The sequence below is a fragment of the Juglans regia genome, chromosome 11 (assembly GCF_001411555.2).
Source record: "Juglans regia cultivar Chandler chromosome 11, Walnut 2.0, whole genome shotgun sequence".
Classification (NCBI taxonomy): Eukaryota; Viridiplantae; Streptophyta; class Magnoliopsida; order Fagales; family Juglandaceae; genus Juglans; species Juglans regia.
The window spans coordinates 36,129,457-36,153,657 of NC_049911.1; the positions used below are offsets into that span (position 1 = coordinate 36,129,457).

The following is a 24,201-nucleotide window of genomic DNA, read 5'->3' on the forward strand; positions in this document are numbered from 1 at the left end:
TGACACATTCATCATTATAAAAAAAATATAATAAATAATTATTTAATAGTAATAAATATATCATATCATATTTAATAAGATAAAAGTGAGACATAGTATAATGTATAGAATTTTTCATATAAACTAGTTAAGAGTTATTTTTATAATTTTTAAAATAATAGATTGGGAAATAAATAAATTTTTTTAACTTAAGCTGGTTTAGATAGTGAGATATTTTAGATGAGTTAAATAAAATATTATTTTTTAATATTATTATTATTTAAAAATTTAAAAATTTTAAATTATTTATTATATTTTATATAATAATTTAAAAAAATTATAATAATAAAATAAAATAAATTGAGAATATTTTTATATCCGAACGCATCTTAAAAGTTCTTATCCTTTTATATCATTCCTGCCCCACCCAACCACTATGTACACGTGTCTTTCTTTCATTCGAAGCTTTGCTTGACCCCGCGCCAATCCACCCTGGCGTATCCTTCTTCCTTTCCTTGTGACGCAGGAGTCCCGAACTACGACACCTATACTCTTCTCTTATACAAAGAACAATCCCAGCTGTATACACGATCAACGGCCCCAGATCAATCTCTACTTTATTCCTCAATATCAACGGCCCATACTTTATCAGTCCACTGCACGCGTTCTGAGAGTGCCGATGTCAGTGTCCGGTCAGTCCCGCCTCGAAATACAGCACCATCTATCGGAGGCTCCCATCACTCTCCCTATCTAAAGGCTAAAGCCTCTGACCTCTCTGCAGCATACACTCGCTCTCTCTTACTGGAAGTCTAGGGTTTCTTTCAGGGTTTGCTTCTTTCTAATCTCCTTTTTCTATTGTTAGTATAGCTGTTGAAAGGGCATTTCTTCAGTTGATCGGTGAGTCCGTTCGTTTAGAGTTTTTTTGTGGTTTTAATGGAGGAGGAAGTATGTTTCTGAGAACCTAGACAGATGGAGAACTCGTGGCAGATCAAATGTGGTTCGACATTTCCGTCATCATCGACGCCGTCCATGGCTCCGTTATCGATGGATCATCGGGATCAGGTAATGCTTACGGTGCCGTTTTGCTTTTCTTTGTTGGTGCTAAAGCCATTGACGATCGCTTGCATGTGCTTTATGTGATATTTGAGAGGTAGTGGCTTATGCATTGTAACTTTGCTATTGATACAATGTGCTGCTGGAAAAAATTCCCGTTGATGGTTAATAGTTGTGTGCAAATTCATAAATTCCATCTAAAGCTTTATGATCTAGCCGCTTTCGGCTTTTATCATCTGCAGTGCAGTTTTCAAAATTGATGTTTCGTGCATTCTAATATAGAGAATGTAAAACCATGACATTCACGCTCTAAAATGGGTGCTAAATAATTTAATTCTGATTCCAGGTAGCCAAATGCTGCATTAAATTCTCTGCGGTGAAAGAGTATATATAGAATAGATTCTTGAGGAAGCCTTTTATTTCCCTAAGAATTCCAGGGAATCCATCATTCAACGCTCTGAAATGATTGCTAAATAATTTAATTCTGATTCCAAGTAGCCAAATGCTGCATTAAATTCTCAGTGGCGAAAGAGTATATATAGAATAGATCCTTGAAGAAGCCTTATATTTCCCTAAGAATTCCAGGGAATCCATGTCCAGCCAAGGGAGAATGTCAATTCTCAAAATTCAATGCACTGAAATGGAGTTTCAAATCAATGTCAATTTGATTCCAACTCCAAATAGCCATATGCAGCTTAAAACCTTTTCTGTGGAGAAAATCTTCATCATCTTAAATCGTGCATATTTGTACATTTGAATTGGTACCATTCTATATTTGATTCTTTAATATATTTTGCTAGTGAGGCCGATTTTTAGTGATTTCATGAAGTTGAGAGACGATTTAAGTGCGAGAGATGGGAAATTCCTTGAATGCAAGTTTGGAATCTATCATTATTTGAAGCAAACTTGGATAAGGAAGATTAGAATACTAGGGGGAATACTCTGACCTTATGTTTCGTTTTGTGTGTTTTTTTTTTGTGATTTATATGGCGGATACATGTATGCTTTTCTGTTTGGTAGTTGTTAATAGCCATCATCGTTGCAGAAGTTCTAATTCATTCATTTATTTTAACTATTAAATATTGATTCAGATGAATACAGGCTACTATTCTTATCCACATGCTGAACCAGATTTAAGATCAATGATGCTTGGAAGGATGGAAGATTCTGTCTTTTCCAACAGTGTGAGTTTTAGCATCCATAAGACTGGTCGTGCAGACCTGGGAAATTCATTTCTGGCTCTTCTATCTGGGCCACCATCACTGTTGCAGTGTGATTTTCAGGAATTTTCACATCCAAAATCATCTAGTCCCTCTGGTAAACTTCCTTCGAATGTTAGTAGTTTCTCTGTGAATGCTGTTGGAAGTGATATTCCCCTGATATCCAGTAGGTTGCTATCAGAAAATCTAAGCAACCAAAACCTGAGAAATGGAGCAGATTTTGGTCCTGTTTTTTCATCTAGGGCAGTGGTGAATTCCAATAGTAGCAATTCTGTTTTGCACGATCTTCAGGGATCGGAGTTGACCAAGGCCGTTGTCAGTCACATAATTCCTTGTAATGAGAAAGTAAAAGATCCTTCTTTGAATGGGGAATGTCATGTTACAAACCCTGCGGATACTAGGAAGCTCAGCAGTGGGAATGTTCAGAGTTCACAAAATGTGCCTTTAGAAGCCAACTCTTCTAGTTCCAAGCAGCCACCTGCTTTCATGAGTGGATGCCCTCGCGTATTTTGCTTGGATAAAAGTGAGTGCATATTGATTCCTGTGGTAAGTTAATTGATTTTCCATGTTTTCATAGTACATCCTGATATCTTAATATGATTATATTTTTGAGAAGGTGGGCATCTACTTCTCAGCAATACAGGACTTCTTGGTATTGTTTGCTCGTGCCACTATTTTCACATGTCAGTCTCCAAATTTTGTGAGGTAACTTTGGCTTTACCCTTACTATTATGAAACACATCTGCGCCCATTTGATATGAAATCTTCCTTAGAAAAAGGTTTATTTCTGTTGTTCTGCAGCATTCAGGATTATGTGATGTTAATGCTGGGGATGTTGTTCATATGGACAGTGGAGAAACCATTGCTCAGTGGCGTAAGTTCTACTTTCAGAAATCCAGGGTACGATGTGTTAAACACTTAGTAGTTGCTTCTTTCCATATACAAGCATGTGTGCACTGAGGGTTATATGTACATGTTCAAAGACTTGTGTGTTTGGGTGTGCATCTGTTTTGTTTGTGTCATAAGCCAAACAAATAAATCTGAATTGTGTACATGACCATCTTTTTAATACAGGCCTAACCTGACATTAACAGAACCAAGATGAAAACGTAAACAAACACTTTAGATCTTGGTATTAGGATGTCTGAACTTCTCTCTTCAAATGGCTAGAAAATAATAATTATAGACTGGGACAACGAGTCTATACAAATCTCCAATATATAACTTCTCTACAAATTCAAATAAATAAGAGATACTAAATACAATAAATTCTGAACAGCCTCAATGTGGGCCTAACACCTTCAAACAAAAAAAACTTAAAAAAGACAAATTAATTCACAAATTGAGCACTGCCATACTATAACAGAAAGTAAGACTGGTCTAATCCAAAAAGTAAGGGTGCTGGCAAGCTTCTCATCAAACTCAACCAATCCATTGCTCTCAAGGATAACCTTCCCTTTGGAAACATAATTAAGGCCGAGCTTCATAAGTGCATGTGACAGTTGAATTTCTTAAGTGCATGTTTGTGAATGGTGGGTTATCAGTGCTTTTGCTTGTAGAGCTTTATAAAAAAGCTATACTGTTAAAAAGGTATTTAGCTGGTCTGGTCTTGGGTTTGCTCCCCAATGGTCACTAGTTCGAGTCCTCTTAGGGCCATTGGAGGTTTACCTGATCGTTAACTTCAGGGTCCCGTGGGATTAGTCAAGGTGTGCGCAAGCTGGCCCGGACACCCACGGTTATTAAAAAAAAAAAAGGTATTTACTATTTGGTAACCATGTGCCTGAAGTACTTTTAAAGTTGTTACCCTTTGGTAACAAAATAAAAAAGTTCTTTAAGAGAGAAAATGACAAAAAAAGGACAGTTGAATGATTTTTTAGATTGTAATCTCTATTTCTTGGTATGGGGGTTGAGAAAGGTTGAGTCCCATCTGAACGTGGAATATTTAGAGGCATAATTGTCAATTTTATTATTTCATTAAAATCGGTATCACACCCTGTACAAGTTCATAAACCATGTTTATGGAAAAGCATCAATTTCTAGCTTTGTCAAAAAGTAGTTTTTTTGCATTTCTAAGATATTGAAAGTACGTTTTAAATTTTATCAAACACCTATTCTTTCTTTTAAAAGTGCTTAAAAGTAACTTTTCATCTCTTAAATGCAAAACCAAACAGGCACTTAGCCTATATATGCATGTAAACATTCATCCATGTTAAATGTTGTCTCATGCCAAACAAACATGACACAGCTCTAAAAAATAACGATGAAGAGCCATTTGTCAGAAATCTTGTGCTTTCCAAAAGAGAGCCTTTCCTCATTAGATGGGCTGGTGTTGTGGATGAATACACAACTACACTAATCCAAGTGATAATTTGCTTGAACTGGATAGTCTTCAATAGTTTGTTTATGTATATATAAATAGTAGGTTCATGTATACTTCCTGAGTACTTGGGCTTTGCCTTCTCTTATAAATAAAACTTCTTGATTACCTATCAAAAAACTAAATGGTAGGTTATAGTTTTTAACCACTCACGTTTCCTTAACTTTGGAATTGAGTGTTGTATTCTTATTTGCATGTGTTTGAAGCAACGAGAACACTGGATGGTGATGTTTTTATAATGCTTTAGATTAGGGTTCCAGAAGATCAGAGTGAGTGGGACTGGCCTGAAGGATTATCAGTGACTGGAGGCTTTGTCAAATCTAGCGTGACTCTGCCCAACTTGTGCAAGAGCTCTGATTTGTCTCACTGGTTTGGTTCATCTGGAGGTTTAGTAAGGTCTGGACAGCCTTTAGACCATGTTCTCTTTCCAATGAACCATCCAGAGCAGAATTTGCTTATTGATGCTCTGCAAAATAAAAAACAGAGGAATATTCCAGATGTTGACAACTTTCTTCTGAAGAGTTCTATTGGGTCTTCATGCAGCAATTTAGATGCTGTAGTGGACAACCAGAAAATGGAGTGCCCTGTATCTAGGCGTTCAACCGTCCAAAAGTTTGTCAGTAGTGGACTGGATAATGGTCGTCAGTCCATCTCTGCTTGCATTGATTCTGTCGTGAAGAATGGAAATTCATCCATCTCCTCTACTTTGCAGAATGTAAGAGAACTCGGTAAAGATTCTGATGTTAGCAGAAATAAAAATAAAGATAATGTGATTGTGGGCAGGGATGCTGCTTCTTCAAACATCGAGTTGAGGCTTGGGCAGCCATACCAACCAAGTCGGACTTCAGGGAACTCAATTCTACCAGTTATAGGACCTCAGAAATTTGACAAACTTCTTGATCCGCCAAATATGTGCTTCCGTCAGCAGATGATTCATAATGGTTTGTTGGAAAACTATTTTTACTTAGCTCATCATCTATGGTATACATGCTTTTTTCTTATTCCACCAATTTTATCCATTTTGGCTGCAACCATATAATGGTTACTTCTGGAATTTTTGTTGCAGCTGCCAACTACACGGAGGAGGATTGTAGGCAATATCGTCTCTGTGCTGCTGACCCATTTAGTTATAGCCCAGAAAAGGAACCAAGCCAGTTGAATCTTGGTAACCATGCAATTGGAAGCATCAGTGCTATGAATGTGAGACTAGAGAAGTCAAAAGTCAATGCTGCCAATAGTTCTGTGGTTTTGCCGTTTTCAGACTTTACTACTGCATCAGAGGGTGCACACCCTAAAGCTAATGTTGATATGGTTAATGGCGATGGGCATATGATGACCAGGGCACTGCATCATGAATCTCATGCTTCTGAGTGTGACCAATTCACTTTCTGTTGGAATGGTGGTAATGGTTTAGAGAGACAATTGAATATTTCTCAGTTAGACTCCCTGAGGCTTATGGACAAGGGTAAGGGGGTGGGACGTGTTTCTGATGTCCCTTGCATTTCAAAAGATACATTTTTTGGAAATCTAAAACCGGTGGAAAATTCAGTTTTAGGTGGAAGCAGCGAGCCTTGTTTCTCAGCTGTGAATAATAAAAGCTATTATTCACGTCTGCCATTTACCGTATTGCCAGATGCATCTGATTTCAGGAACTTATCTGGCTATGTTGAGAAGGTTCCTTCTCTTGGAAGTAGTGGACAAGGTGATCATGCTGTTCTTAGATCAAATCTTCCATTGCAAGGAATCTCAATGGGCTTTCCTTTGGTAAGTTCAACATCTACTTTGGATAAGAATCCGGCTTTCATGAGACAAGAGGGCTTTGGTGCAAGCCCTTATTTACTTGATGACAATTTGAGATTGCTTGCATTGAGGCAAATAATGGAGTTATCCAAGCAACAGCATGCATTGACTTCCGTGATTAATCAAGAGCAAGGTAAATACGGGAGCTCTTCTCATATACATCATTCGCTCGTCGATGCTTCAACTTCTCCAGAGCAAAGGCATGGACCTAATCTTACCAGTAAACAGGATGTTTCTGAAGCCTCCATGAATTTTCTCCAATCTGCTGCTGCTCTGAGGATGGGTGATGATAAGAAAAAAGTGGCTTCTGTCACAGGCAAGTGTATATCTTGAGTTTTTAATGTAAAAAATTTGGTGAAGCAAGAGTCCTAACATTCCTGTTGTTGTAAGAGGTTATCATTATTTAGTCTTTATGTAGGTCCCTATGACTATTTATTTTTTAACATTTACTCCAGGAAATTTGTTACATCCAGACAGAACAGATTTGCCGTATCAACTTTCTGATGATCCTATTCAAAATGAGAGGCCCTCACTAAGGTTAGTTTGAAACATTGTTAAGTCAAATAAAAAGTAAAATCTTTTATTTGGCCTCAATATATATCCTGTATGTAGGTCACAATGTCATGCTTTTTCATCCTCTTCTCGTATAAATCCCGATATTTTTGTTGCATTTTCTTGTATATAATGTAGCCTGGATGTGCAAGTTTGTTCTGCACATGTTTTTCATTTTTAGCCATAGCATTCTTAACATGTTGGTGCTACGTTCTTACTTGAGTTGTGCCTATCACTACCCATATGCTTCAGTTAGTATCTATCACTACAGGGGCACACGATTTGTGGCCAAGGGAAGAAATTGGAAATTAATGAATGCATTAGGATAGAACCTAGTGACCTAGGAGTGAGAAGGCTTGGCTTTCGGGCGGTGAATGGGGAAAATGCATTGGCAACACTAATTTAAGTAGTTGGAATATATAATTGAGTTGATTTGATTTGTTAAGAATAAGTTATTGATATTGTTGTGATATCTTGCAATTTGAAAATGATGCCGTTGTGGAAAAAATGGAAGTACAGTGGTTAATAGTGACAATGATGAGCTATTTTTTTTTATAGGTTACAATGATGAGCAATTTTGAACTGGCATGTGTTAAATGAAATGTGGCGAGCTATTCCTAGGTGACATGCTAGTCAGAACTCCAGTGTGTGTTTGTTTTATTCTGGATAGTTTGATTTCTATTATCCGAAGGTTAAGGAATGAAGCCACTCATCTTCTCACTGAGCTTCTCTCTATGACATGGTTTCAAAGCAACTATACGTATTTATGTATTAAATTCTGCTATGCATTAAAAGATTTGTTGAGAGAGAGAGAGAGGGTGGGGGTGCGTTTTGGAACGCTTACTCAAGCATTCTTAGATATTCTCATATATTTCATTTCCAAATATCACTCAAACACAAAATACTTTTCAATTTCAAATTTTCAATTTTTCAATCTAATCATTACAAATTTCCCAAACTCATAAACAAAACACAAAAAATAATACAACTTTTTCAAATTTCAAAATAAAAATAATATTAAAAAATAATATTCAAACAATTTTACTTTATAATATTTTTATTCAACTTGTTCTCTCTCCTTTCCCAAAACCCAACAAAACATTTTAACTCAAACCATTTCACTATTCACAAATATTCTGAGCTATTCTAAATTCCAAATGGACCCTAAATCTTTATGAATTGATCAATTACTTGCTGGTGGCAAGAACTTATCATGTGATACTTGTGTTTATACGATGCTCATCTTATATGTTTGTGTGAAGTCTGTTGCCGCTAACCTTTTGATCTGGCATTAAATGTTTCAGATTTGGCAGAGGTGATAAAAACATGAGCAGATCAAGTGAGCATGAAAGTTTCTGTCAGAGAGTTCCATACACGTGCTATCAGGGCAAGTGCAACTGTGAGGCCCCGAAAAATTATTCAAGAAATTTTGATTCAAAAGTTGGAAGTTCTCCCAGTGCTTTCAAGGAGCAGATGGGAACTGTTAGTAGTGAGGCCTCGATGATCCTCAATTCCAAATATGCCAATGATCAGGTTTTGCTAAAGGATTTGACCACTTCATCAGATCAAAATGACAAGCTAAGTAGGCAACTTCATAAGAACATGGTCTGTCATGCTTTTCAGTGGAGAGATGTACCAAGCAAGGTGAAAGGGGTTTGTGATGCAACAGTTGTAGACCAGTCAGCTGATGTGTTGAATCAAATAGGACATGATGGAAGTCAACTTGGTGATACTTCTGCTAAATGCTTTAATAAAGTGATGCAAATAGTTGACTACTTGAAAGATCAAGAAAAGTCAAATGTTTCTTCAGGAGATTCTGCTCCTGCTGTTACTCACGCATCAACTGAGGTTAATAATATAGACTTGTCTACTGTTGATGCTTGGGATACTGGATATGGAAGCAATCATATAGTTGATGAAGGATCAGGCATCGATAGATGCTGGTCATCAGATGATGCGCTTGGAAGTGAAAGAAGTGCTGAGTTCCTTGGCTCTTCTTTTAATGCTAACTCAAGAAAAGAAGGATCTTCCCACATTATAAATAATCAACCACCTCGTAGTCTTCTTGATGAGCTTAAGATCATAGATTCCTTGACATGGAAGAAAGGCCAAAATCAAATCCATAGTGGGCTTGCTATTCATGGAAAAAGCTCTTCACAAAAATCCAAGACTGGTTTGCAAATGGGGAAGAGAAAGAGAGCAATAAAATTGAAGATGCTGAGCGAATCATGTTCCCCTGCAGGACCTTCTCTACTACCTGATGATAATCCCAAACATAATATCACTGAGCTGCCCACCTGTTTGTCCAAAAATATGCAAATGCTTATCCCTTCTGGCCAGGGGACTTCTCATTCTTCTGGGGCTTGTTTTATTCGACCTAGCTCCAAACATAGGCTCTCTTGTAAAAGAGGAGCATGGGAGGATGATTATCAGACAGAATTATTTGGTGATACTGACTTTTGTAAGAAACCTGAAGTTTCGGGAAGAAAGAAGTTGAGAACGGATTTAACTTCTGATGTTTTCAGACAATTTTGGATGCAAGAACCGATTCATGAAGTGGCTGAAAAAACTGAGAAGCACAAGTCAGTAGGTTGTACTGGGACTTCTTCTAGTCGACAAGTGAATGTGAGTTATAGGAATGCGAGACCAGTAGTAATTGGAAAATATGGTGAAATATCTGGCAGGAAAGATGTGTCAAAGCCAGCAAAACTTGTTTCTCTCAGCAGGATTCTCAAAACTGCAAGAAGATGTGCACTCCCTAAAAATTGCAAGCCTCAACTGACCTCCATGAGGGAGTTGAAAAAGACTGCCTCTACTCAAATTGATTTATGCTATACAAAATTCATTGATTTGAAGGATGAGGGACTCAATGGTAGCCATAACGTTACCATATGTGATAAATTGAAATGGGACACTTCTATTGAAGAAACAGACAAGGCATGGTTTAGTGGAGATGAGAAATCTGCTAACAAGTCGCCAAACTTGGAGAAAGTGAGAGATGATGTTGGGCAGAAAGATTGTAGCATTCTAGGCAGTAATGTTCCTGCTCAGTTGAATCTGAAGTGCAAGGAAATTCGCAAGCGCAGCATTTATGAGTTGACAGTTGAAGGTAAACATAGAACTGCTAGTTTTGTTTAATCTGGTAATCTAATCACCAAATCCCTCCCAATCCTATAGAATCTGTTTGTAGTTTATTATTTTGGCCTAATATCTGTCAGAAACTTGTTCATCTTCGTACTTGTAACTGTTAAACTAGAAAGAAAATATCATATGTTTTCGTGTAGTGCTTCATGGAATAGCAGACTACTTGCTGTGCCTTTCTCTGTTTTTTCACTTATTCTCTTCACAATGAAAAAATGTATTAATGATTTATTTTTCTTTAACTTTATTGATTTCTTCTGATAAAGCCAAAGAAAATATCTCTATCCTTCTTTTTGAAATATTGACAAATTTCTAGGCTTGAAAATGTCTTTTCCGATTTTCTTTGGATGTTGATCATGACAACCCCTCTGAAAACCAAGTATTCTGCAGTTGTGTGATTGTTTGGGCGCCTATATTAGCAGTGTGCGTTGCTATCACCTGTTACGGTGAATGCCTTGCTATGGTTGCTGTTTAGCCCGTATCACTGGTTGGTGGGTGAACAGTTGATTCTCCTTTTTACTAGCTAAAAATGACTTTATTGTCAATATATATGCACATGACATATCAACATTTTTATATTGATATTCCTCTATATTCGGGCCTCTTGCTTCAGGCTATATTCGTTTACTTCATTGGTATTTGTATCATCAGGACAGAAATCTACTACCAAAACTTTTCCACTTAAGAAGGTTCGAAAGTGTACACCAGAAATGAAGGTGCAAAAGATTTCAAAGAACACTGAAGAAAGCAGTCGTGCATTACACAGAATTTATTCTGGCAAGTAAGTTGAAAAACTGATCCCCGTGCAATTTGATAAAATTGCAATGCATATACTTGTAGAGGAGCAGAAATTAGAATCTTACACTGATTGTGATCGAAGATACAAATTATACTTGGGGATAGTTTACTTATGAGCTCAAGTTCTACATCGGGATGGTATATTTGCAATTTTATCAATATTGATTTAGTCCTGATGTGTTCTGGTACAGATCTATACAAGAGCACAGGTGCCTGCCCATTTCATATTCAGATGCATTCTGCTGTGTTTGTGGAAGCTCAAACCAAGATGATATTAATTGCTTATTAGAGTGTAGTCGGTGTTTAATCAGAGTATGTTGCCATTCAGATCAGCTAAATTCAAGTTCTCCTGGTGCTTTTGCTAATGATCAATGATACTGATGTGTCATGATAAGCAGGTGCATCAGGCTTGCTATGGTATTTCCAAATTACCTAAAGGCCGTTGGTATTGCAGGCCATGCAGGACAAGTTCAAAAGATATTGTAAGGAACCTGAATATTAATTAATATGATCTTGTTCTTGTAACTCGTCTTTCTTTTTTCTTAAAAAAAATTGTTTAATGTTTGTTAGTTGTTGTAATAACTTACATGGTGAATGCCTTGCTACTGTTTCACTTAGGCCATTGCCTCATGTTAATCTTGAGAGATTTGGGATTCAAGTTATTTGGTCAAGGAACTATGTAGATGAGTTCTGGAAACATTGTAGATGTTAAATTCAACTATATATGCCTTTTATCTGGCTGTTGATTTTTCTTGAATTTAGTACTATTATATCTGTTCAGTGGATAAGGTCATGAGGGTTGATTGTAACTTCCCATTTTATGCTAGTTATCCAACTTTTGGGACATTAGTGGCATGCACTTGTTTATCTCAACGATGACATTCATAAGTTCATGTGTGATGAGAACTTGGCTAGTGAAAATGACTTATATAGTTCAATGGTAGCTTTAAAGGAGCTTAAACCTGTTGTTGTCTTTGTTTTCCATACTTCCTTCTGTTCTCAATTGCCATGCTAGTCAATTATGGGAACTTGGCTAGTTAGATTTACTCGTCGATTTAGTGACCCAAGATCAGGATATCTAGGAGCAAGTTTTTGTCTTCCAGATGTTAGTTTTGCAACGGGTGTATATGAAATTAATAAACTATCTGGTTTGTATGTTTAGTTTTGCATATTATTGACACCATCTTAAGATGGCCGACTAACTAGTAAGCTGCAGTTGCTATGCTCTTTATATATATGTATATAGATATATCTCTTGTACTTCTCTAATGCCTTTTTGTTTTTGGTTTATCATCATGTAGGTTTGTGTGCTCTGTGGTTATGGAGGTGGGGCCATGACTCAAGCACTGCGAAGTCGGACGATTGTGAAAGGCATTTTGAAAGCTTGGAACATCGGAACAGTTTGCAGACATGGGAGAATTTATTCTGCTGAATCTTTACAAAATGAATCTAATGCATTTCATTCCTCTGGTTCTGAGCTTGAAAGGAATTTCTATCCCGTTTTACAGCCTGTAAATATCAAGTCATCAGCTATAGATGCGAGGAAAATGGAAATAAAAAAACAGTTGGATGTTCGACAGGACTCCCTTTGTTGTGTTAGTAATTTAAAGGTACATAACAGCATTACAGCGGGAGTACTTGATTCAACCATTAAGCAATGGGTTCATATGGTTTGTGGGCTTTGGACTCCTGGAACACGGTGCCCAAATGTTGACACCATGACTGCTTTTGATGTATCTGGTGTTTCACGTCCTAAAGCTAATGTGGTAAGCAATTAGGAGCATTGTAGGCCAGAGTAAAGCTTATGGCAGTCAATACTCAAGAAGTTCACTTTGATTTGGAGATAGTGATAAGATAACTATGTAGTTTATTGGGTAACGTGTGCATGAAAGTATCCTTAGCTCTAATTTTGTGCATGGTTGTCTGTATCTCATCATACATGGTTGCTTACCATTTTTATGTAAAACTGTGCTACTTTTATGCAGTATCTTGACTCTATCCATCGGAATAATCAAATAGATGTAGGAAAAAATAGTATAGGCCTATATACAAAATCGTGAAAATTTTTCCTTTCTTGCCAAACTGGTCCCCCCCCCCCAAAAAAAAAAAAAGGGCCAAACTGAGTTATTAGAAGGCTTGACATTTTCATCACTCTTCAAGTGGTCATAACCTAATGTGATTTACTTGTGGCCTTGAAATTGTCCAAGGAATTAATGAACTTAACAGAGTTAACACCGCACAGATTGTGTAGCATACGGTAATGTAAAACAAGTGTATCGTTCAATTTATTGGACTGTATGTTCGATTCGATTCTCCTTAAATAAATATTGGGTTTCTTCTGTCAATTAGTATGATGGGCTGGTGCTCATCAGTTATATAAGAGGTCCTTAATCTATCAAACAACTTAAATTCTTTTATATGTATACAGAAACCTACCATCCTATTTAATCTATCATAGTTTGTCTATTTATCTAACAAGTAATTCAATATGTGACTGGAGGAAAATTAGTCTGATAAATGATAATGTCATGCAAATGGTGGCTTTCTGTTTTGAATTTTTTTGCTATGGTATGTATGCGTTTAATTGTTCTTTGAGCGTTTGTAAAGAGATATAGAATTCTATACTCAATGTGATACTTGTTTATGCTTCTGAGTACCATAATCTATGTTGCAATATCCCTACTCTTTGTTACATGGTAAGAATGTTTTTATAAGCTCTGTGTGTTTGTTATTTGTTTTTCCAGGTTTGCTCAATGTGCAATCGACCAGGCGGCTCATGTATACAATGCAGGGTTGTGAATTGCTGCATTCAATTTCATCCGTGGTGTGCTCATCAAAAGGTTCCCACTTAACAGTTTAAGTTTGCGTCCATGTAGCGTTTAAGGTCTTTCTTACCATAAGCATTCCTGTGAAGCTTTTTCTTTGTTGATTATATGCCCACTTCTTCATATCCTTTGCAGAAATATCTTTAATTGGACATTTGTAATAAGTAAATTGCACTGATGAGGTGAACTAAACTGTGCATATAATAGCTCTAAAAAACCAACCTTCAACAGATAAACTGAAAGCCAATCTCTTCTCAAAATGGTTAGAAATTCCCATTCTTTTTCCACACACCGTTTACCACATTTCTATGGAACAAAGTATGTGGTATGGTATGAAACCTGATATGGTGCTCATGATCCAGATGGAATCGTGAACCTTTTGATCTTCTTGTTGATTAGATTGACGTATTGATCTTGCATGTTTTTGCATTGTTAAGGGAATTTCGTAGAGAGTGCATTGTGCTTAAATGGTTTTGTAAAATTGATGGTGTCAACATCTCTGCATGATTTAGCATCTGGACTACTTTCTAAGAATAGTTGATTCTGCTTACTTTAATTGGTTTGAATTTTGATTGACACTTGAATTTATGTGCCTGATTTCCCGTTTGTAGTATAATTTTTTCTTGCCCGGTTTTATGTTGCCCAACATATTCCTTTGGATATCATTAACCGCACCCTGATTATGCTAAACTTGTGTGGTCTACGGAGTTCGTCAACATTCCACAATTGAGAATCCACTGATTTGTTCAGGGTGGATGTTTTAATCAATTGCTTGATAATATAACAGATGTATGAGGTTGACACTTGTAGTTGTAGGGCAACACTTTTCTTTAAATAAAATGGTTCCTTTCATTTCTTTTTTGGATTTTTACTTCAGTGGCATCAGGACATTGTGGAATTGAGTTGTCTTAATTCTTTTCGCACGAAGTGGCTCAACAGTTTTAACCGTTCATTTTGTTATACCAAGTGAATATATTTGCACTAATTGTCTAATTTAGGAATAGTAGCCTCCTTACATACTCCAAGTGACTGAATTTTGTGCTCTCTGAGGAACATATTGTAGCTCTCCTAGTCTACATTTTGTGCTCATCAATGAGGTTTTTGTTTACCATTGAAAAAAATGTTTCATGGTGATTTTCCTGATTTTTCACTTTTAATTACAATTTCACTTTATCAAATGTCATTGGTTCTCTTTGAATCCTGATCACTTATATGAAAATTATGCAGGGTCTTTTGCAGAGTGAGATTGAAGGAGCTGATAATGAAAATGTTGGGTTTTATGGAAGATGTGTGCTTCATGCTGCGTGTCCCATAACTGTGTCCAGCTGTGATGTTATTAATGGGGAAATTGGTGGTCTTGGAGAAAATGAGTTAACCTGTGCTAGGACAGAGGTATTCTGTTAATTTATTAGGGTTTTCTTTTGGAAGGTAGAGCCTTGCTTGGGGATTTGGGAGGGGGTGGAGGGGTGGGGTTATCCTAAGACATTTTAATTATTTTGTACTGCTGTAGGGCTACAAGGGCCGAAAACATGATGACGCCCTGTGTGATCTCTATGGTAAATCAAAAGGCAAGGGTGGATGCCTTGTTCCTCAGGAGCAGTTAAATGCTTGGATTCACATTAACACACAGAAGTCCACACATGGCCTTCCAAAGCTGCCTAATTCAGATATTGAGTACGACTGCCGGGTACATTCAAGTTGCTTATCTACTATATAATGTCGGTATATGCATTTAGTTTTATAAAATATAGAGTTGGTATTTGCCCTTTCCATATTGTTTATTTCTACCTATCTTTTGGCAGATATACTAATTGAAATTTGCAATGATTGTATTATGAAGTATCCATGTTACAATTTTGTCACTATTGCTTTCCCTATTTCTTTGCAGAAGGAATATGCTCGATACAAACTGGCAAAAGGTTGGAAACACTTGGTTGTGTACAAGTCTGGCATACATGCCCTTGGTCTTTACACATCGCGATTCATTTCCCGCAGTGAAATGGTTTGATCTTTTTGCCCAACGTGATGTATAACTGTCAAATTGCAATGGTTTGAACTATGATATCTTATCATCCTTTGTAGGTTGTTGAGTATGTTGGTGAGATCGTGGGTCTGCGTGTGGCTGATAAAAGAGAAAATGAATATCAGTCTGGGAGAAAACTTCAGTACAAGAGTGCTTGCTACTTCTTTCGGATAGATAAAGAGCACATCATCGATGCTACCCACAAAGGGGGAATTGCCCGTTTCGTAAATCACTCGTGCTTGGTAATTGTCTCACTTCTAGAGTTTAGGTGGATTTGCTTAAGAATTAAGCAGTATACGGTATCCATTGTGATGCCTTTTGGAGGAACTAGATCGAACTCTAGGACCTAGAGTGGAAGAGAGACACATAAAGTGGACTCCACAACATCTATTGAGCATTTAGTGTTGCCTGAGCAATTCATTTCGGCAGCTATAAATGTTGTGAGGTCTACTTCATGTGTGTGTCTCTCTCTCCCACTCTAGGCCCTAGAGTTCCTGACCAAATTCTAGGAAACGTATATTAGGGATGGCAATATTTGATACAACCCGTTAACCCGACATGAACACGACACGGAATAAGCTGATTTGGGTTTTGATATAAATGGATTTGGGTCAAAACGGGTTGACCCAATAAGACGATTAATAAACGAGTCAATTGCGGTCAGCCCGTGACACCCGTAATCAACCCGTATAACAAATAAATGTTTAGTTTTATATACCTTTATTGTTGTTGGGATGTAACATTAATATTAGTATTTGAATACATATCTCAAAGTATTAAATTTTTGTTAATACATAATTTTATTTTATGAAAATTAATATTTTCTTATATATTTTTGGTTTGAATATTGATCATAAAACATTTTAACATGAATCAAGTTGTAATTATAAATGATTTATATAGTTATCCTTGTATCATATATGAAATTATATTAATTGGGTTAAAAAAATAAATATACGGGTTGATTCAACCCATTTAGAGCACTCTCATTGGATTAGCTAAAGTTAAAGTACATTTTTGATGAATTTAGCATTTAGCTATTACATTCACATAAGTTTCTATATTGAAATAGCCATTTTTTCATTATATGACAATAAAATAATATAAGATAAATTTAACTTTGACTATTCACATCAAATCTTCACATTGGATTATCCATTTATTCATTATATAGTAATGAGGAATAAATAATTTTGAAAATTTTTTAATTTTTTTAATTAAGAATTTATTTTATTTTATCATATTTTACTATTCATAATATTATATATTAATTAGTAATTGTATTTTAATTATATTTTTTCAATTGTCATTTAAAATGGAGAGAGAAAAAAAGAATATAAAATAGATTTGATGAATGAATAGTTTCTTTCAAATTTGGAAATTATTTTAGATATTACTGTAGCTATATTCTAAATATTTGGAATATAGCTATTTCAATGTGAGCTATTTTATGACTTAATAGTTAAATTCTCATTGGATTTAGTTTTTAGCTAATCCAATGAGAATGCTCTATGAAACGGGTTGAAATAGGTTAAACGGTCCATATCCAGGTTAACCCAATAAAAATTAATTATTAAACGGGTTATACGGGTTATATCGTGTCACCAGCTATTTATATGGGTTGTGTTAGGGTTTTAGGATCTAACCCATTTAATTAAATGTGATGTGTTCAAGTTGACTATTGTCTGACTATAGGGTCTACTCTACTTGTGAATATTTAGTCATAGACTATTCTTGACTGGTTAGTTAAGCCCACTTTCAACAGTAGTGAAATAAGACAAACTCAAGGAGAAACCTTATGTTAGGCATTCCTATTACACAATCTTAAATTGGAAAATTTGAGAAAAAGTGGTTGGCGTAGAAAGAACTAGAATTTAGAATCTGAATTTACGAATTTATGGATAATTTGTTTTCCCTTGGTTGTTTTGTAACCATTCTGTGTTTTGACCCAATTTTCTCACTTGATTTTCAATTTATGTGACAGCCAAATTGCGTCGCCAAAGTGATTTCAGTTAGGAATGAAAAGAAGGTAAATTGGACTACATTTTTTATCATTCATAATCTACTAGTCCCCTCATATAGTTAGGATATCTTGGTTGACATGACAATATACCAAGGAGACACAGATTTATTTTTTTCGTTTATAGTTGGACATATTTCAAGCACCAAGACCTGTTAATATTTTTTTGAGGTTAATTTTATCTTGGATAAAAAATGGCTTTCATTTTCGTATACTTCCCATGTACTTGGCTATGCCTATTTACATCTCAATAAAATTATTCTTGTAAAAAAAAATCTTGGATCAAAAGCACTAAAATTTTCTGAATTTTGAGTTTCTCCATCGGATTTGAATTCCAAGTTCGCAAAATCACCAACCATTTTACATAAACTTGTATTAACAGTTGTAAAAAAAAAACTTGTGTATCCTTGCTCATAAGACAAATGGGTGCCCCAGAGTGCCCGGTAAATGCTTTACGATACCAATTTTTATTTCTCCAAAAAGGAATCTTAGTGTTCAGTAGGTTCTGAAGCCTTTGGGAATGCTGGAACTGGATTATTAAAATGGTTTGCTGGTTTGCAGGTTGTCTTTTTCGCAGAAAGGGACATATTTCCTGGAGAAGAGATAACATACGACTACCATTTTAACCATGAGGATGAAGGTAAGAAAATTCCTTGCTTTTGTAGTTCAAAAAACTGCAGGCGCTACTTGAACTGAGATGATATCATCCCAATCCCTTGTATATAAAAAAATGTCCATTCTTTCAAAAACCAATTTTGTTGGTGGTCATAATTTTGGCCCCTACTGGCAAGTAAAAGGATTGGGGCATAGCCCCGACATTTTTTACTGTGGCCAGTAAGCATGCACCTGTACGAGCAGAGGTACCCAATCTTGAAGGACTAGACCCAGTAAGTTTCTTTCTCGTTTCATTTGTGTTTGCGCGCCCATGCAAATAACATGCGGAAGTGCATTTCTTCGCTGTTATTGTATTGAGGTCCTCTGTTTCACACTTCACCTATAGAAAATATATATGCGTGAACCATTATTCACAGAAACCATTTTAGAGATCACCAAATGGCAAAAGATGCAGAAAGATGCGCATGCAAAAGATGTCCGAGTTTATCCAGTGCAAGGTCCTGAGTTTACCTAATTTGGAATCTGCTAGCAGCTATGTATCTTACGCAGATTGAGGTGCTTCTGCTTTTACATCAATTACCCCTTCAAACTTCAGTTGCAACACTTATGGTCGTGAGGTATATTTTTCTATAATTTGGGGGGGAAAACTAAACAAGAAATACTTCATACGGACTTTTCTCAGGAGAAAAAGAAATCAAGAGACAAAACTTCTAACAAAATAGTCTTAAAATAACGGCCAGGCTATAGCGCAACTACAAAGCATAATAAGTAAACATCTCCACATATAGAAGGAAAGAAAACTAATTTATATACAGCACCTGTGTCTTTACTTGCCCGGAGCCACTGATCTAATTAGTCTAAACTGAACCTTAGTTCCTGACTATTTATTAGACGCATTAAAATGCGGACAACTGCTTATACAAGCTTTGGGGGCAACAGAAGGACCTGCATTGAAACTTGTATATTTGGCGGTGTTTGCAATTCAATTGAAGGAAATGGAAAAGTTCACCAGGGTTTCCACAAATATAAAATCTGTACGCATACCAAGCACTTGTGCTTCCCCAAACCAAAACACGAATACATACATCAACCTTGCAGCAGAACTCTTCTCTACGACCCCCAGTTTGGGATGTTTGCCGTGGCTTCATTGACCATTTTCACCAAAGTCACCTGCAGTGCATGAACTTGCCCATAAAAACCAAAAACTTGGAAGCAATGCCGAGACCAAGTTAAGAGATATCATTCATTTCTTCTATTTCCCTTGCAATTGATTTTTCTTTTTTAATACATGGAGGAGGGAGAATTTGATCATTGGTTCTCTTGATGAGAAAGCAAGGTGTTACCAATTGGTCCAAAGGACCTCAGCAACCATTGTTGAATACAAACTATATCTATACGTGTATAAGTGCATAGGTCACTAAAGACTTGACTCAAATCTAACTGTTGCTTATTTGTCAAAGGGTATCTAGCTCGGTTGGTAAAAGGGTGGCATGTGTCTGGATGGAGCTTTAGGTTGGACGCTACCTTTGTATATTATATAAACAAGCCCTGAAAAACATGACCCATTGTATCCTTTTTTTTTTCTTTGATGACAAGGAACCTCAGCGAGGCAGGCCTTAGGGACCCACCAATGGCAAGTAACCCGAGATACATGGGCCCACCCACCACAATCGTGTTTGTAAGTTTCATGTTCAAAATTCTAAGGCTTAGTTTGTTTTTGTAAATGAGTTGAGTTGAGATAAAAGTTGAAAGTTGAATAAAATATTATTAAAATATATTTTTTTTAAATTATTTTTATTTTGAAATTTAAAAAAATTGAATTGTTTATTTTATTTTATATGGAAATTTGAGAAAGTTATAATGATGAGATGAGATGAATTGAGAAGTTTTTTTGAAAACAAACGAGACAGTGCTAGTGTTCACCAAGGAAAAGACGAATGAATAAAATAGAGCTAGACGAATTGTGCAGCAATAAGGTTTGAACTTTAAATGGCGAGAGAGAACTTACCACACTTTCTGGAACACCAGGTGGTGGCAATGAAAGGTTTCTTGGTGGCGGGATATCGTCATAAGATCTTTTGTCAAACCTCCATTCTCCTATCTTCCCATAGGTTAACTCACCCTGAATATCAGAGCAGGCAATGTAGACGGCATAAGCCAAATAATACAACAGGAAACTGATAAATCAGCCAAAAATCCAAAGCTGATATACGTGTGCTAAAAAAACCCAAACATACACACACACACACAAAGCATCTACACGTGCCCTCTCCAAAGAAACATTAACCTGAAAAAATTTGTGGAAACCGAGTCACAAAAGAAAACTACCTTCATGGTATAGTCACATCCATAAGTGTAATGGATTATGAACTTCTCGCCAACTTGTGTCTCCCATGGAGGCTGATATACGTCACAAAACAGGCAACTGATAGTAAATGAAACAGTGGAATAGCATTAAGTAAATAATAGTGGAGCAATATCTATCTTTCTCAAGTCTTTATACGTCCTTCTGTGTATCCTTATGAAGATTTAAGGATGTTGTACCATTACAAAGTTAGATGCCAATACTACAGTTAGTGTGGTCGAGCTTGTATCCAAAAGATTGAAGTACACTCAAGATAAAAATTAATTACCTTAATTCTTATAAAAATGAAGGTTCGGTATTGGAGAACCTTAAAGGCACCAGGACTCCACAGAATTTGAAACAACAGTATAAATTGCATAATGCTTGAAAATGACAAATTCAGCCATGATCTCAGAAATATTAAAACTAATTAAGATTGGGGAAAAGGAATGCATGTTGAAATGTGAAATGAAGTAGCAAATGTTCCCATTCTTGAATAGTTCGGAATGTTTTTGAAATAGCAAATAGTAGGGAACCAACTACTACCGGATTAGCAAATCGTTGAAGATCATGAACAAGGTATGTGCACTGAGTAACAAGAATGGTAATTTCATCATACCTGAATCATGAAGTCCTTATACAAGATGTTACCAACTCCATGCAGAGCAGATGCAACAGCATAGGCATACCTATATATATATATATATATATATATATATAATAGGATATGGAGTAGAGATCAATAACCGTACTTCAAAATCAACACAAAATTGAGTTGATTAGAGAACCCTTACATTTCAAGCACCCAACCAAAAGCCTTATCTGTTTCAGGATCCTTCTTCATTGCCAAGGAAACATTCATCCAACTGGGAGCAATCTTCTTGAGAGATTCCTATAAAGAAACCAAAACAGACTATCACTACTTTCATTAAGCCTCTGTGTACTTGGGCCATTCTTATTTCAATGAATAAAATCTTTTGCTTATAAAATTTAAAAAAAAAAAGGGTTAGTTTCATTAAAAGCCAAATCACCATATTATATACAAACCTTTCCAACTATGACCGGAGAATTCCCTATCGGGTCAATGTTAGTTATTGGTCCCTTGTCCTCAGGAAAATACTTCCTTAGTATTGATTCGTACTTCTTGGGTTCAATATAGAAGAAATGAAATGCAGCTCCAAGCCCTTCTCTTGATAAGTTTGGTATGGGCTTGACGATAATATGATCTGGCTCCGCCATCAGTATGTAGCTACATACATCATATTGAACAGTATACATAAACTAATATCTACCAACGAAAAAAAGGTGGAGTGGGGGAGGGAAAGGAAAGATCTTATCAAATACAAAAATTAGATTGTTATGAGTTTCATACTCCTCTTTGATGTCTGCTTGTTGAAGCCATTGCACAAATGCCCATGGTCTGTTGAGGACTATATAACCCTGCGATCGTGAGGTGTAAGAAAGGCAGCAATAAAGCAAAGTTCGACAGCAACCAATAAGAATAGAGAGAGAGAGAGATTTTCCTAGTTTTCTCTTAACGTCTAAGGAGAACTCCTATCCTTTTTTCTGATAAATTATCAAGAATGTTATTGACGAAAACTATAGGCATGACCAATGAACAATGGACAAGGAGAGAAGTCCTACACTTCATTAAATCAAACGATGTGTGAGAGAATGGCTGATAAACTAATGAGTAGAATCGGATGTGGCTTTTAAAGTAAATTATTCATATAAAATTATGTCTTTTATTTCTGCCTGATGGCAGTGTGAAGAGATATCACATAAAAATATAAATTATGATGCCATTGTTGTTTCCAATAACCTTCAAAACACCCATCAAATATCTTCAAATTAAAATAACACAACAGAAAGAAAACCCAATCGACTTCACAGTGTGCTAATAGTTAGATAAAGTAGTAGAAGGGAAAGTATAGATAGAGGAAGACGCACCCGGTCCAATCCAGGAGGGAGAGGCTGGGCAACAAAGGTGGGGATCTCATCCATGTACTTGTCAGGCTTCCCAGAGTGCAAGATCCTCGTAAAGCCACCCATCTCGGAGTTGGGTCCGTCCTTGAATTTCTTGAACCAGTAGTACATGACCCTGCTCTGCCACGTGTTGTAAACGGAGTCCGAGGCCGTGACCGCCGTGTGGAACAGCCGCCTCGGACTCCTTGAACGGAGCCCACCTCTTGATCTGTCCACCGGCATCTTGATTATGGGGTCCACGGAGATTTTCGATGAACGGGAAGGGCTAGGGAGTTCTTGCCTGAGAGAGGCATTGGCAGAGACGATGATGTTGTACGTGATTAGAGCTACTGAGAAGGTTATGAGCAGAAAGAAGAAAGTATTACCGCAAGCCATTTTTCTATTCGAATCCCACTCTAGAGCTGAGCTCTTAAGCTCTAGAGCTCTCAAGTATATATCTATGCAACGTGTATTATGTGTTTGCAATTTCTGTCTCTCTGTCTCTGTCTCTCTCTCTCTGCGACTCATTGACCAAGGGATCTGTGAAAAAAATTTCCAAGTGAACAGATGCAATGTTTAATTATACAATATTTTGTTAAAAGGTCAAAGTAATTAATTTTTTTTACCGACATAAATAATATATTAATATATTTTACGTTAACGAGATTACACGAATTCTATATTTAGAAGTGTTATGAAAATGATTTGCATGTTTGGAACAAAATTGAATATTTGTATAACATATATATATTAACAAATCGAAAAAGAAAATACCCATATCGCTGAATAAATAATAAATAACTAAGCGTCCTTTAATCCATGAGCACAAAGAAGAGAGTTCTACGTGACATAAATAATATGTCATATATAAATATAAATTTAGGTGCCGTTTAGATAGTAAATTGAAATAAAATGAGTTGAGATAGAAGTTGAATAAAAATTATTAAAATATTATTTTTTTAATATTATTATTATTTAAAAATTTAAAAAAATTATAATAATGAGAACAACTCAATTAATGAAATTTAAAAATCATATTCATCATTATAATCATATCTGGCATATTAACTTGAAAAGCTATAAAATATTGGTATGATCAAATCTCTACCATTGATTAATATACAGTGGTTGTAATTTAAAATAAAAACAATTGTCTACCATCAGCCATCAGCCAACAACATCTTGTGCCAGTCGACGTTTCTGATCAATAGTAGTCTATTTTAACACTAGTCTCAACAGTTGCAGCGCAGGCCCACGATAGGTGATCAATTAGGCTTCTTTTATTCAAGACAAAATCTGTTTACAAGTTTTTTTTAATACATCAAATACATGGCCGATTTGGAAGTTTTACATATCAATAATATTAAAAAAAAAAAAAATTTTTAAGTTATAATAGATTTTCACTTTAAGTGGTGTGCTAACGTATTGACTTATGTGTAGAAAATTTTTTTATTTAAATTTTATTAGAATACAATAAAATCATTAAATT

At 36.0% G+C, this 24,201-nt stretch overlaps 2 protein-coding genes across 4 annotated transcripts; one reads left to right on the forward strand and one right to left on the reverse strand.

The window, feature by feature from the left end:
• The first annotated feature begins 617 nt into the window (after positions 1 to 617).
• LOC108992214 lies at positions 618 to 18,689 on the forward strand. 3 transcript variants are annotated; one of them, XM_018966695.2, is made up of 19 exons: positions 618 to 1,041; positions 2,124 to 2,775; positions 2,869 to 2,957; positions 3,054 to 3,152; positions 4,877 to 5,570; positions 5,696 to 6,745; positions 6,885 to 6,966; positions 8,286 to 10,090; positions 10,774 to 10,903; positions 11,112 to 11,232; positions 11,319 to 11,402; positions 12,222 to 12,686; positions 13,665 to 13,760; positions 14,973 to 15,137; positions 15,256 to 15,432; positions 15,634 to 15,747; positions 15,828 to 16,010; positions 17,753 to 17,797; positions 18,350 to 18,689. In XM_018966695.2, the coding sequence occupies exons 1-19, from the start codon at positions 949 to 951 to the stop codon at positions 18,482 to 18,484; spliced, it is 6,279 nt and encodes a 2,092-aa protein (XP_018822240.1). In that variant the 5' UTR covers positions 618 to 948; the 3' UTR covers positions 18,485 to 18,689. The 3 variants fall into 3 exon arrangements, with proteins under 3 accessions (XP_018822240.1, XP_035551586.1, XP_018822241.2); XM_035695693.1 differs by having other exon boundaries at positions 2,134 to 2,775; XM_018966696.2 differs by lacking the exons at positions 618 to 1,041; positions 2,124 to 2,775 and having other exon boundaries at positions 2,882 to 2,957; positions 4,882 to 5,570.
• Positions 18,690 to 19,111: 422 nt separating this feature from the next.
• Positions 19,112 to 23,257, reverse strand: LOC108992216 (hydroxyproline O-arabinosyltransferase 1-like). The gene is made up of 8 exons (XM_018966697.2): positions 22,698 to 23,257; positions 22,120 to 22,187; positions 21,795 to 21,996; positions 21,542 to 21,639; positions 21,367 to 21,436; positions 20,732 to 20,803; positions 20,412 to 20,525; positions 19,112 to 19,573 (listed from the first exon to the last, which is right to left on the reverse strand). The coding sequence occupies exons 1-8, from the start codon at positions 23,238 to 23,240 to the stop codon at positions 19,514 to 19,516; spliced, it is 1,227 nt and encodes a 408-aa protein (XP_018822242.2). The 5' UTR covers positions 23,241 to 23,257; the 3' UTR covers positions 19,112 to 19,513.
• Between the last annotated feature and the right edge of the window lie 944 nt (positions 23,258 to 24,201).